We start from the raw sequence: 13,234 nt of genomic DNA, 5'->3' as shown, positions 1-13,234 counted from the left end.
AATAGGGGTCAGAGCTGGAAGCAGCAGTGGGTGGGAATAGGGGGCAGAGCTGGAAGCAGCAGTGGGTGGGAATAGGGGGCAGAGCTGGAAGCAGCAGTGGGTGGGAATAGGGGGCAGAGCTGGAAGCAGCAGTGGGTGGGAATAGGGGGCAGAGCTGGAAGCAGCAGTGGGTGGGAATAGGGGGCAGAGCTGGAAGCAGCAGTGGTTGGGAATAGGGGGCAGAGCTGGAAGCAGCAGTGGTTGGGAATAGGGGGCAGAGCTGGAAGACAGCCCAAGCTGATGTTTGAAGCTAATTTGAGCCCAGGGAGTTGGAAAGACCCAGTCTCTCTCTCTCCCTGCCTCTCTCTCTCTCTCTCTCTCTCTCTCTCTCTCTCTCTGCCTCTCTCTCTCTCGCTGCCTCTCTCTCTCTCACTGCCTCTCTTGCTGCCTCTGTGTGTGGGAAGAGCATGGTGGGCCTCGGCCAAACATAGGGGTGGTTGCTGGGCTGGTTAGTGGCTGCTGTTTATGTGGGGAGTAATTTCTACCTCGTCTTGAGCCTGGACCAGCAGTCATCATTTTAAACTGATTTAGTTTGATGAGAGTGCTGTGGTTTCTCCAGTGCTGCTCAGTGTATTTGATTATCCCCCTTCTGTGTGTGTGTGTGTGTGCAGGTGTGCAGCTGACGTGCCCCAACAACAGAGTGCCTGTTCTCCAGCGATGCCCACAAACCGAGGGCCTCCCTCCCAGAGAGAGGGAGCAGGCTGGCCCCGACCTGGAGGAGAGGAAGAGGGGGATGATGCTGGAGAAAGAGGAGAGGGTGTGTGTGCTCCCACGGGAGCGGTCTGCCAGCCTGCCCATGGCCCCAGTGGAAAGGCTGGCCCAGAAAGATGCCAACCCTGGCATCATGCCCACCATGCCAGCCTCCATGCCCACCGCGGTGCCTGGCAGGAAACACACATATGCCCTGGAACCGTGCCAGCCACTCCAGGCCGACAGCCAGGGGAAAGAGAGGGAGGAAAATGAGAGAGAAGAGGAGAAGGAGGAGACGATGGATGTTCCAGCCAAAAGAGCCAGGCTAACCAATGGTAAGGGCCCTCGGCATGGATCTATTTACCTCTCCATTATTCTTCCCTTCCTCTTTCTCTCCCTCCTTTCTCATCCCTCGCTCAGTGACAAGAGAATCCCTCCATCCTGTCTGTCATCACTCTCTCCCCGGCCTGGATTCATCTGCTTTCATGTGGCTGGGCTCTCTCACTCCTTCTCTCCCTCGCTCCCTCTGTCATTCTCTTTTGTGGTGGTGTCTTTCTCAGTCTTTTCATGTAGTGTGATTTGTGTTCAGTTGCCTACATGAAACCAAACACACACACACTCAGCTGTGATTCGTCAAGGGGCTCTGCGGTGTCGTGCTTCACAAACAGACCAGTTTGGTTTCAACCCAAAATAACATTCTGAGAATCTCTACTTTATTTAAAACTCTGTGGAATTGCTCCCATTTGTTGTTAACAGGGGGTTGGAGGTGAGCTCTTTCACAACAGCACAGCTTTTCATTTAAAAACAAATGTTTAACTTATTTTATTAGCTGAGCTTCCAATGCAACTAACTTCATTAGATTCAAGCGCATTTCGTTACAATTCGTGCCTCTTTATATGGAAAGGATCAACTGGATTTTTCCACCCAAATGTAATTTGAGAAAGATGTGTTTTCATGTGTTTTCCGTTCATTATTATATTATTTCTATTTGAAAGTGTTGGTGGATTTGGGGAGGGACGGTGAACAGGAGAGATGGAGAAGGTTTCCAGTGTACCATTACACAGCCTCAATGGGGTCTTTTCTCTTTCATCTCCAGTAGCTTGTTGCTCTGACTGAACTTCATAAATCATCTAACCCACAATGACTTGGTTTCCCAAACGTTGATTTAACCCCTGGTCGTCCATCTTCCCAGGCCCCACTGAGCCCGTCCCAGAGGAACTAAAGAACCTCAAGGTGTGTATCGAGCTGACCGGCCTCCGACTCAGCAAGCCCCGCCTCGCCCAGGAGCTCAGCCAATGGCAGGCCGCCACCCAGCGGTCGACAGAGGTCAACGGAAGCATGGCCATGACGACGACCCTGCCCAACGGGTGCCCCGAGGTTGGCGTCACAGACAGGAAGGTTGCCTCACAGGAAGACCGGAGCCTGAAACGCAGGTCAGAGGTCAACGGCCACGCCTGGTGCCATGAAATGTTTGGTCACGGCGACATCGAGCGAGGTACGTTAAAAACAAAGTTGATAAAAATGGCTTATTTTGGGTCTTCTAAAGTTTGGGTTTTCGTATAATAATCATCCATCCAACCATCCTTTCTGGCAGAACAGTTTTCAGTTGAGTCACGGAGGCATTGGGCTGTGTGGATGTGGAATGCATGATAATCATGTTCTTTACAACCGTCCATAAAGAACAATAACCCCACCTTTTATTGACTCAACATCAATAAAAGCCACTCCAGCGCTGTAGCGTTGAGTCAATCACTGCATTCAGCACCATGAATGTATTTCACTGCACATTTCACTGCACCTATTTTATTAGTTAAACATTTTGGGGACGAGCTTTGCTCCCATTTTCCACCTTTTCACTGTAGGCTACGGGCGTGTTGCCTTGGCCAAATGACCTTGAAGATTGGCCTGTCGCTAGCTAGCTAGCATAGTCTACGTGTTGTATGTTCCCTTCGGGGGTACAGAGAGAACAGAGGTCAGGGGAGTGGGCTGAGCAGTGAAAGTGAAACACCAGGTGTTGGTGTGGTAACGAAGGCAGTAGGCAGCCGTTTTGGGGATATGTTAGTGGTTGTCTAGGTGACAGACGGCTTGTCCCTCTCTCCTTCTCTCTAGATTTCTGTCCGTCTGACTCTCTTGCTCTCTCACACACAACATTCTCTCTCCCACTACCTCTCTCTGGCACTTAAACGATATCGCCGTGGCAACTTGTGCCTGGGCATAATGAGGCGTGAGATTCCACCGTTAATAACACTGGTAGTGCAACCAGCAGTTCTCTCTCTCTGCTTTTTCCTGGGGGTTTTTCTCTCCGCCAGCCAATGTATTTTTCCCCCTCTGTCTCTCACTTTCTCATCTCAGCGTCTCCAATTTAGCATCTCTGATTTATTTCCTTCCATTCCTTCTCTCGCCTCTCTCTTTCTCCTATCTCTCTCCTTGATATCGTATCCTCCTTCCTTGTCTTCAGTAAAGAGTCTAACTGTGTGAGCGCTCACGGCTCCTCTGACGTATGGAACATGCAGAGGTGTGTGTCAGTCAAACTGCTCTTCTCTGAATCACTTTTCATCACTTTTCATCCATGTTGCATTCTAATGGTTGTTTAACGAACCTACAGGCAAACACACACACTCAACTGTCCACAAATACATATCCGCTTTGCAACAGACACACACACTCCTTCGCATCCCCTGTGCTACACACACCGCTCAGTCAGACACACACACACACCCTCTGTGTAAGTGACTAGACACTACACACACACACCCCACCCTTTCCATTAGTCTCGTTTGTCAGGGCATTTAGAGGTGTGTTCAAAGCTCCTCCACGTTGTCCCAGGGTTTGTCAGGGCATTTAGAGGTGTGTTCAAAGCTCCTCCACGTTGTCCCAGGGTTTGTCAGGGCATTTAGAGGTGTGTTCAAATTTCCTCCACGTTGTCCCAGGGTTTGTCAGGGCATTTAGAGGTGTGTTCAAATTTCCTCCACGTTGTCCCAGGGTTTGTCAGGGCGTTTAGAGGTGTGTTCAAAGCTCCTCCACATTGTCCCAGGGTTTGTCAGGGCATTTAGAGGTGTGTTCAAAGCTCCTCCACATTGTCCCAGGGTTTGTCAGGGCATTTAGAGGTGTGTTCAAGGCTCCTCCACGTTGTCCCAGGGTTTGTCAGGGCGTTTAGAGGTGTGTTCAAAGCTCCTCCACATTGTCCCAGGGTTTGTCAGGGCATTTAGAGGTGTGTTCAAAGCTCCTCCACATTGTCCCAGGGTTTGTCAGGGCGTTTAGAGGTGTGTTCAAGGCTCCTCCACGTTGTCCCAGGGTTTGTCAGGGCATTTAGAGGTGTGTTCAAAGCTCCTCCATGTTGTCCCAGGGTTTGTCAGGGCATTTAGAGGTGTGTTCAAGGCTCCTCCACGTTGTCCCAGGGTTTGTCAGGGCATTTAGAGGTGTGTTCAAAGCTCCTCCACGTTGTCCCAGGGTTTGTCAGGGCATTTAGAGGTGTGTTCAAAGCTCCTCCACGTTGTCCCAGGGTTTGTCAGGGCGTTTAGAGGTGTGTTCAAAGCTCCTCCACATTGTCCCAGGGTTTGTCAGGGCATTTAGAGGTGTGTTCAAAGCTCCTCCACATTGTCCCAGGGTTTGTCAGGGCATTTAGAGGTGTGTTCAAGGCTCCTCCACGTTGTCCCAGGGTTTGTCAGGGCGTTTAGAGGTGTGTTCAAAGCTCCTCCACATTGTCCCAGGGTTTGTCAGGGCATTTAGAGGTGTGTTCAAAGCTCCTCCACATTGTCCCAGGGTTTGTCAGGGCGTTTAGAGGTGTGTTCAAGGCTCCTCCACGTTGTCCCAGGGTTTGTCAGGGCATTTAGAGGTGTGTTCAAAGCTCCTCCATGTTGTCCCAGGGTTTGTCAGGGCATTTAGAGGTGTGTTCAAGGCTCCTCCACGTTGTCCCAGGGTTTGTCAGGGCATTTAGAGGTGTGTTCAAAGCTCCTCCATGTTGTCCCAGGGTTTGTCAGGGCATTTAGAGGTGTGTTCAAAGCTCCTCCACATTGTCCCAGGGTTTGTCAGGGCGTTTAGAGGTGTGTTCAAAGCTCCTCCACATTGTCCCAGGGTTTGTCAGGGCATTTAGAGGTGTGTTCAAAGCTCCTCCACATTGTCCCAGGGTTTGTCAGGGCATTTAGAGGTGTGTTCAAGGCTCCTCCACGTTGTCCCAGGGTTTGTCAGGGCGTTTAGAGGTGTGTTCAAAGCTCCTCCACATTGTCCCAGGGTTTGTCAGGGCATTTAGAGGTGTGTTCAAAGCTCCTCCACATTGTCCCAGGGTTTGTCAGGGCGTTTAGAGGTGTGTTCAAGGCTCCTCCACGTTGTCCCAGGGTTTGTCAGGGCATTTAGAGGTGTGTTCAAAGCTCCTCCATGTTGTCCCAGGGTTTGTCAGGGCATTTAGAGGTGTGTTCAAGGCTCCTCCACGTTGTCCCAGGGTTTGTCAGGGCATTTAGAGGTGTGTTCAAAGCTCCTCCACGTTGTCCCAGGGTTTGTCAGGGCATTTAGAGGTGTGTTCAAAGCTCCTCCACGTTGTCCCAGGGTTTGTCAGGGCGTTTAGAGGTGTGTTCAAAGCTCCTCCACATTGTCCCAGGGTTTGTCAGGGCATTTAGAGGTGTGTTCAAAGCTCCTCCACATTGTCCCAGGGTTTGTCAGGGCATTTAGAGGTGTGTTCAAGGCTCCTCCACGTTGTCCCAGGGTTTGTCAGGGCGTTTAGAGGTGTGTTCAAAGCTCCTCCACATTGTCCCAGGGTTTGTCAGGGCATTTAGAGGTGTGTTCAAAGCTCCTCCACATTGTCCCAGGGTTTGTCAGGGCGTTTAGAGGTGTGTTCAAGGCTCCTCCACGTTGTCCCAGGGTTTGTCAGGGCATTTAGAGGTGTGTTCAAAGCTCCTCCATGTTGTCCCAGGGTTTGTCAGGGCATTTAGAGGTGTGTTCAAGGCTCCTCCACGTTGTCCCAGGGTTTGTCAGGGCATTTAGAGGTGTGTTCAAAGCTCCTCCATGTTGTCCCAGGGTTTGTCAGGGCATTTAGAGGTGTGTTCAAAGCTCCTCCACATTGTCCCAGTGTTTGTCAGGGCATTTAGAGGTGTGTTCAAGGCTCCTCCACGTTGTCCCAGGGTTTGTCAGGGCGTTTAGAGGTGTGTTCAAAGCTCCTCCACATTGTCCCAGGGTTTGTCAGGGCATTTAGAGGTGTGTTCAAAGCTCCTCCACATTGTCCCAGGGTTTGTCAGGGCATTTAGAGGTGTGTTCAAGGCTCCTCCACGTTGTCCCAGGGTTTGTCAGGGCGTTTAGAGGTGTGTTCAAAGCTCCTCCACATTGTCCCAGGGTTTGTCAGGGCATTTAGAGGTGTGTTCAAAGCTCCTCCACATTGTCCCAGGGTTTGTCAGGGCGTTTAGAGGTGTGTTCAAGGCTCCTCCACGTTGTCCCAGGGTTTGTCAGGGCATTTAGAGGTGTGTTCAAGGCTCCTCCACGTTGTCCCAGGGTTTGTCAGGGTACGTTGACTCATTTGAAGATGTGCAGCTCCACCCCAGGCAGATAAGAGCCCTGTTAAACCTTGAGTGGTGTAAAAGGGGTTGAATAGGATGAGGGGTGACATGATGTTTAAAGTGGGTCCTCTAAGCCCTGGAGGAAACACAACAGTACAGGGTATTAATTACACCTCATTGGAGAAGGGATGCGGTTTACACACCACACATGCTTTAGTGCGCGACACCTCTCTGGGGACTGTTCCCTGTGCTGGGGGAAGGAGGGGGGGTCAGAGGTAGCTAGGGGATAATAGGCATCGCCCTGCATACTGCGAGACAGGTTGACACACACACACACACACACACTTGTGTGTGTGTGTTCTCTGCAGATAGGAATTGTTTTGTGGTAAGCAGAACATGTGCCTATTGTTGTCATGGTACCCAGTCTGTCCATAGAGTTCTTGAGACACGCACACAATATAGAACGGGTCATTTTTCCCTCACACCATTTTTAGGAAAGAGCTGTGGTGTGTGACCAGGTAAGTGTGAGAACGAGTGCGTGTGTGTGGTGGATTGCCTCTCCCTCTGGATATCCTCAGAGGAGGAGAAAGGAGGAAGGCCATTTGCAGCGAGCCTCCCGCCCAGTACGATAAATCATTTACCAGATGGACGAGTTAAACCTCCCCACTGGCTCTCTGAAACCGCCTCTCTGTCTCTTCACCACGTGTGTGTGCGTGCAAATGAGTGTGTGTATCGCTGTGTATTGCAGCTGCACCCAGGGTCTGTCATTTCGTATGTTTCATGTCGCTGTTGGTGCACGCAATGGAAAACAGCTGACACACACCCTCCTCTCGCTTCCCCCCACTCCCTTGTGTTTTCTCTCGCTCTCTCACTCTCTCCTGCACTCCCTCTTGCTCTCTTTGTTCTGCTCCTTCTCCCTCCCCCGCTCGCTCTCGCACGCGCGCTCTTTGTCTCGCAGGCTTGCTGCCCTTTTGCAATCACTCTCCATCTCTCTCTCTCTCACCTCTCTCTGTTTTCCCTCTCTGTCTGTCATATTTCATATATCCCTCCTGTATCCCATAACCCCCTCCTTTAGATCAGATTCCCCAGATACCACGGACGTCTTCGTGAGAACGTCACTCTAGCATTCAGTCCCAGCCCTCTGTCTCATCACATTCTCTAACGAGACCTTGGAGAAAAGTACATGCTTGTTTTGTTTTCATCCTAGAAAAAAGAGACGCTTGGAAAAGAACAGACTTTTTTTTCTGGTGTTGGCTGTTGCACATGGCCTTGAAACAAACAATAGTCCATTCTATCTTTATCAGGTCCACCAGGTGTGTTGGTGCTGGGCTGGAACAAAAGCCTCCACTCCTAGTAGTGCCAGGGGATAAGTAGTATTTGTAGTGTAATTTAGCTGGTTGTATTTGCTCTGTGGGAGATGGTTCTGTTTGCCGGGACTTGATCAGCTAACCTCTCCCATCCCTCCCTCTGTCTAGTGGTGCTGCCGTCTGTTCCTCTGACCCCAGCGCATCGGGACCGCCTCTACCGGACCCCGTCCACCACCCCTGTCAGAAAACCACCCCTGCAGACCACCACCCCTGCTCTCACCCCCTTTCACTCCCTGGCCCCTGCACATCCCCACATCACCCTCACCCCCAGCCCTCCACGGCTGTCAGACAAGAGACAGAGGCTAAAAGAACACCACAGGACCAGCGCTTTGGGACTGGGAACCCCCGGCCCTCACCCTGACCATGACCCTAACCCAACTGGGGACCTAGTGGCCCCCAGACTCCGTTGGCACAGCGACCAGGACAAGCCCAAGGGCAAGCGGCAGTGCAAGACTAAACACACCAGCCAGAGGGAGAGGGAGAGAGAGAGACTGGGGCTGGGGAATGAAGAACTGAGGGAAGAGAGGGAGAGAGAGAAGCTGGGGAATGAAGAACTGAGGGAAGAGAGGGAGAGAGAGAAGCTGGGGAATGAAGAACTGAGGGAAGAGAGGGAGAATAAGGTGAGTGGAACACACACACTCCTTTTCACGCTTTTGTGCACACACTCTTGTGGAAACATTCTCTCTGTTTTTTTGTAATCCTCTCTCCCAGTGTGTGAGAGATCGAGTCCTCTGTGTTCCACTGTGTGTTCACATTGGCTGAAATACCCCCCTGGGCAGAGCTCCTTAAATATGCTTCAAATCACAACCATGTTGATTATTACAATTATGGAGCTTATTGGAGCTCACTGGGAAAGCTCAGAGGGAGATGTGCTTGGGGTCACTGCGAGTGTGTGTTTGTGTGTCGCTGCTGTGACCTCCCCCTGCTCTGAGCACAATCCGCCCCAGACTGGAAGAGGAGGGATGGAAGGAGGGAGGAAGGGAAAGAGGGTAGAGGGTGAGTGTGCTCTAGAGGTCTGGACTGTGTGACGGAAGCACATTCTCCACAAAACACAGCAACCCCAGGGAGCAGGAATGGGCCTCGGCTGGTGTGTCATGTCTGTGAGAGCCTTGTCTCTGGCTATGTAGATCACAATACTGAGTATACTGTGTGTGTGTGTGTGTGTGTGTGTTTGCGTGTGTGCGTGCGTGCTGGCGTGTCTGTCCGTCCAGCCCTGAGGAATTACCCAGCGCAGCAGCTGTCAGCACGGCACCTGCAGAATCACACCACGTACACACACACACACACACACACACACACACACACACACACACACACAGCCCTCCTCCCGAGCCTCTCTGCTCCCTTTCCTCTCTTTCTCCTCCTCCTTCCGCCTGCTGCGGTATTCACACACACACCCAGAGATCTCTCCGGGGCAGACGCGGTGGCTGTATCCTGTTTGCCGTTCGCTGGCTGCTGGGAGCGCCGTCGCTGACAGACGTGTCCAAACACACACACACACACACACACACACACACACACACACACACACACACACACACACACACACACACACACACACACACAATGTGCAGATCTATATCATGAAAGCTTCATAACGTCTCTCATGTTACTTTACTTTTAGAAGCGTCACATTCATTTAACGTGTCTTCAGAATGTGTCAAATCAGAATGTGGAGCCTAAATATGGAGGGGTTTTCAGATCCCATTTCAAATATAGCATTTTATCATCTCATACATGGATGTAATATTTACATAAAACGTTGTCACACTCAGGGTAACAATCTAGATGTAGCAACCATCAACTATTGATACTAACTGGATAACCAACCATCAACTATTGATGTTAACTGGATAACCAACCATCAACTATTGATACTAGCTGGATAACCAACCATCAACTATTGATACTAACTGGATAACCAACCATCAACTATTGATATTAACTGGATAACCAACCATCAACTATTGATATTAACTGGATAACCAACCATCAACTATTGGTATTAACTGGATAACCAACCATCAACTATTGATATTAACTGGATAACCAACCAACTATTGGTATTAACTGGATAACCAACCATCAACTATTGGTATTAACTGGATAACCAACCATCAACTATTGATATTAACTGGATAACCAACCAACTATTGGTATTAACTGGATAAGCAACCATCAACTATTGATATTAACTGGATAACCAACCATCAACTATTGATACTAACTGGATAACCAACCATCAACTATTGGTATTAACTGGATAACCAACCATCAACTATTGATATTAACTGGATAACCAACCATCAACTATTGATATTAACTGGATAACCAACCATCAACTATTGATATTAACTGGATGGCCGACCAACAACTATTGATATTAACTTATTGATGCACCCATCCCGTTACCGGGATCATTTCCGTCAATATCAGAGCGCCAAATTCAAATTAAATTACTAAAAATATTTAATTTTCATGAAATCACAAGTGCAATATAGCATAACACAGTTTTGCTTGTTGTTAATCGACCTGGCGTGTCAGATTTTAAAAAGCTTTTCGGCGAAAGCATACCAAGCGTTTATGTAAGGACATCACTCTCAGTAGACAAAACATTACAAACAGCTATAATAAATAAATAAAATTAATTGCTTACCTTAGATGATCTTCGGAGTTTTGCACTCACGAGACTCCCAGTTACATAATAAATGTTCCTTTTGTTCCATAAAGATTATTTTATATCCAAAATACCTCCATTTGTTTGGTACATTATGTTCAGAAATCCACAGGCTCGAGCGGTCACGACGGAGCAGAGGAAAATTCCAAATAGTATCCGTAAAGTTCGTAGAAACATGTCAATTGGTTTTTATAATCAATCATCAGGTTGTTTTTACAAAATATAATCGATAATATTTCAGCCGGGACTGTAGCTTCTTCAATAGGAGAGAGAAAATGTCTGCTCCAAGCTGTTGCGCATGCAAAACACTGCTGGCACCCAGCCATACAATGACGCGATGTGATCTTTCTCGCTCATTTTTCAAAATAAAACCCTGAAACTAGGTCTAAAGACTGTTCATACCATGGGGAAGCCATAGGACAAGGAATCTGGTTGATATCCCTTTAAATGGAGCGAAGGCAGGCAATGAAACGTGGAGCTTTCTTGAAAAACAGCACTTCCGGGTTGGATTTTCCTCAGGTTCTCGCCTTAGATATCAGTTCTGTTATACTCACAGACAATATTTTTGACAGTTTTGGAAACTTTACAGTGTGTTCTATCCTAATCTGACAATTATATGCATATTATAGATTATGGGCCTGAGAAATAGGCAGTTTCATTTGGGTACGTTTTTCATCCAAACATCAAAATACTGCCCCCTGCACTCAAGAGGTTTTTAACTGGATGGCCAACCATCAACTATTGATGCTAACTGGCTGGCCAACCATCAACTATTGATGCTAACTGGCTGGCCAACCATCAGGAATGTGTGTTGAAGATATATGAGTAGAATTTGTAACTGCAGTGTTGAAGTTATATGAGTAGAATTTGTAACTGCAGTGTGTTGCAATAATGGCTGTCTTTGCTTAACTTATAACAGTGTTACAAAGGAATCGTATGAGAAAATCAGCTTTTTGTTCGGAGCTTTACATTTTGGAGTAACAATTGGGTGCGCGTGTGTATCCTGGGGTATTTCTGGCGGTGGGCAGTCAAGGCTCTCGCTCCCCCCCATCTCTCTGTGACAAGCCAGTGCTCATGGTTATAAATGACTTTGCGAGGCCACGGCCAGGGCCCCTGGAGAAGCGCTGACATTTATTAGCCCTGCCACCACGTGTGTGTGTGTGTGTGTAGGACCCGCAGTGCACACACACACACAACCTGTGGTCGGGAATAATTAGCACTTCACCCTAGACTAGACCAGCGACCCTAATCTCCATAGAGGGAGAGGAAGGAGTAGGGAAAAAGGAGGGAGAGAGAAGAAAGGAAGTGGAGGACGGCATAAAGGATAACCTCCGCAGAGAGGGTGAGGACGGAGGGGGAGGGGTGGAAGAGAGCAGCTCAGACTGTAAAAATAGAGGGAAGGGGAGTCTGAAAGACGGACAGCGCTCTGATAACCTCAGTATCGTGTTTCTCTTTCAGACTCTTTCTCTCCTCTGTTCTGTTGTTCCCCCACTCCACGGCCATGTGTCAGGTGTGTCAGTATGGGACGAGCCTGTAGGGCAGCGTCTTTTCGAGCCACACACACACACACACACACACACACACAGGAAAGAGGATATCTCAGTATGTGTGTGGAAGATCTGACATGCAATCTCTTATTAAGTTCTCCCTCTCTCTCTCTCCCTTCTCCCTCCCCCCATCACACACAGCAGGTCAAGGAAAAGCGATGCAGCGAGAAGCGGAGGAGGTCTTCATCCCTGTCGGATTACTCCCACTCCTCCCCCGCCCCCCCTCTCACCCCGCCCCCCCAGCTCAGCCCTCTGCCCAGCCCTACAGAGACCCAGGACCGCACGCCAACCCCCTCCAACCCCCCGCTGCCCACCTCTACCCCTGCCAGCCGACCCATGCCTCCTGAGGCCCGCAGGCTCATCGTCAACAAGAACGCAGGAGAGACCCTGCTCCAGAGGGCTTCCCGCCTAGGATACGAGGTAAGAGGATTTGATAACATATGTGGAAGGGCTGTACAGGGTGCTAGTGTGTTGGTTTGAAGGGCTGTATGGGGTGCTAGTGTGTTGGTTTGAAGGGCTGTACGGGGTGCTGGTGTGTTGGTTTGAAGGGCTGTACGGGGTGCTGGTGTGTTGGTTTGAAGGGCTGTACGGGGTGCTAGTGTGTTGGTTTGAAGGGCTGTACGGGGTGCTGGTGTGTTGGTTTGAAGGGCTGTACGGGGTGCTAGTGTGTTGGTTTGAAGGGCTGTACAGGGTGCTAGTGTGTTGGTTTGAAGGGCTGTACAGGGTGCTAGTGTGTTGGTTTGAAGGGCTGTACGGGGTGCTGGTGTGTTGGTTTGAAGGGCTGTACAGGGTGCTAGTGTGTTGTTGGTTTGAAGGGCTGTGTGTTGGTTTGACGGGGGTGCTAGTGTGTTGGTTTGAAGGGCTGTACAGGGTGCTAGTGTGTTGGTTTGAAGGGCTGTAAGGGGTGCTAGTGTGTTGGTTTGAAGGGCTGTACAGGGTGCTAGTGTGTTGGTTTGAAGGGCTGTAAGGGGTGCTAGTGTGTTGGTTTGAAGGGCTGTACAGGGTGCTAGTGTGTTGGTTTGAAGGGCTGTACGGGGTGCTAGTGTGTTGGTTTGAAGGGCTGTACAGGGTGCTAGTGTGTTGGTTTGAAGGGCTGTACGGGGTGCTAGTGTGTTGGTTTGAAGGGCTGTAAGGGGTGCTAGTGTGTTGGTTTGAAGGGCTGTAAGGGGTGCTAGTGTGTTGGTTTGAAGGGCTGTACAGGGTGCTAGTGTGTTGGTTTGAAGGGCTGTAAGGGGTGCTAGTGTGTTGGTTTGAAGGGCTGTACGGGGTGCTAGTGTGTTGGTTTGAAGGGCTGTAAGGGGTGCTAGTGTGTTGGTTTGAAGGGCTGTACAGGGTGCTAGTGTGTTGGTTTGAAGGGCTGTAAGGGGTGCTAGTGTGTTGGTTTGAAGGGCTGTACGGGGTGCTAGTGTGTTGGTTTGAAGGGCTGTACCG

At 49.7% G+C, this 13,234-nt stretch overlaps 1 protein-coding gene across 1 annotated transcript in view; it reads left to right on the top strand.

Annotated features, from left to right (window-relative positions):
- The window catches only part of LOC135543292 (BCL-6 corepressor-like), a 114,073-nt gene that overhangs the window by 27,974 nt on the left and 72,865 nt on the right, over positions 1–13,234 (top strand). The window contains 4 exon segments of the mRNA XM_064970449.1: positions 651–1,064; positions 1,922–2,224; positions 7,688–8,199; positions 11,945–12,223. Of these exon segments, the coding sequence (XP_064826521.1) occupies positions 651–1,064; positions 1,922–2,224; positions 7,688–8,199; positions 11,945–12,223 (1,508 nt within the window).

Source organism: Oncorhynchus masou, chromosome 7 (genome assembly GCF_036934945.1).
Source record: "Oncorhynchus masou masou isolate Uvic2021 chromosome 7, UVic_Omas_1.1, whole genome shotgun sequence".
Lineage (NCBI taxonomy): Eukaryota > Metazoa > Chordata > Actinopteri > Salmoniformes > Salmonidae > Oncorhynchus > Oncorhynchus masou.
The sequence above is the reverse complement of the archived record's forward strand: the minus strand, read 5'-3'. Positions and strand labels throughout refer to the sequence as shown.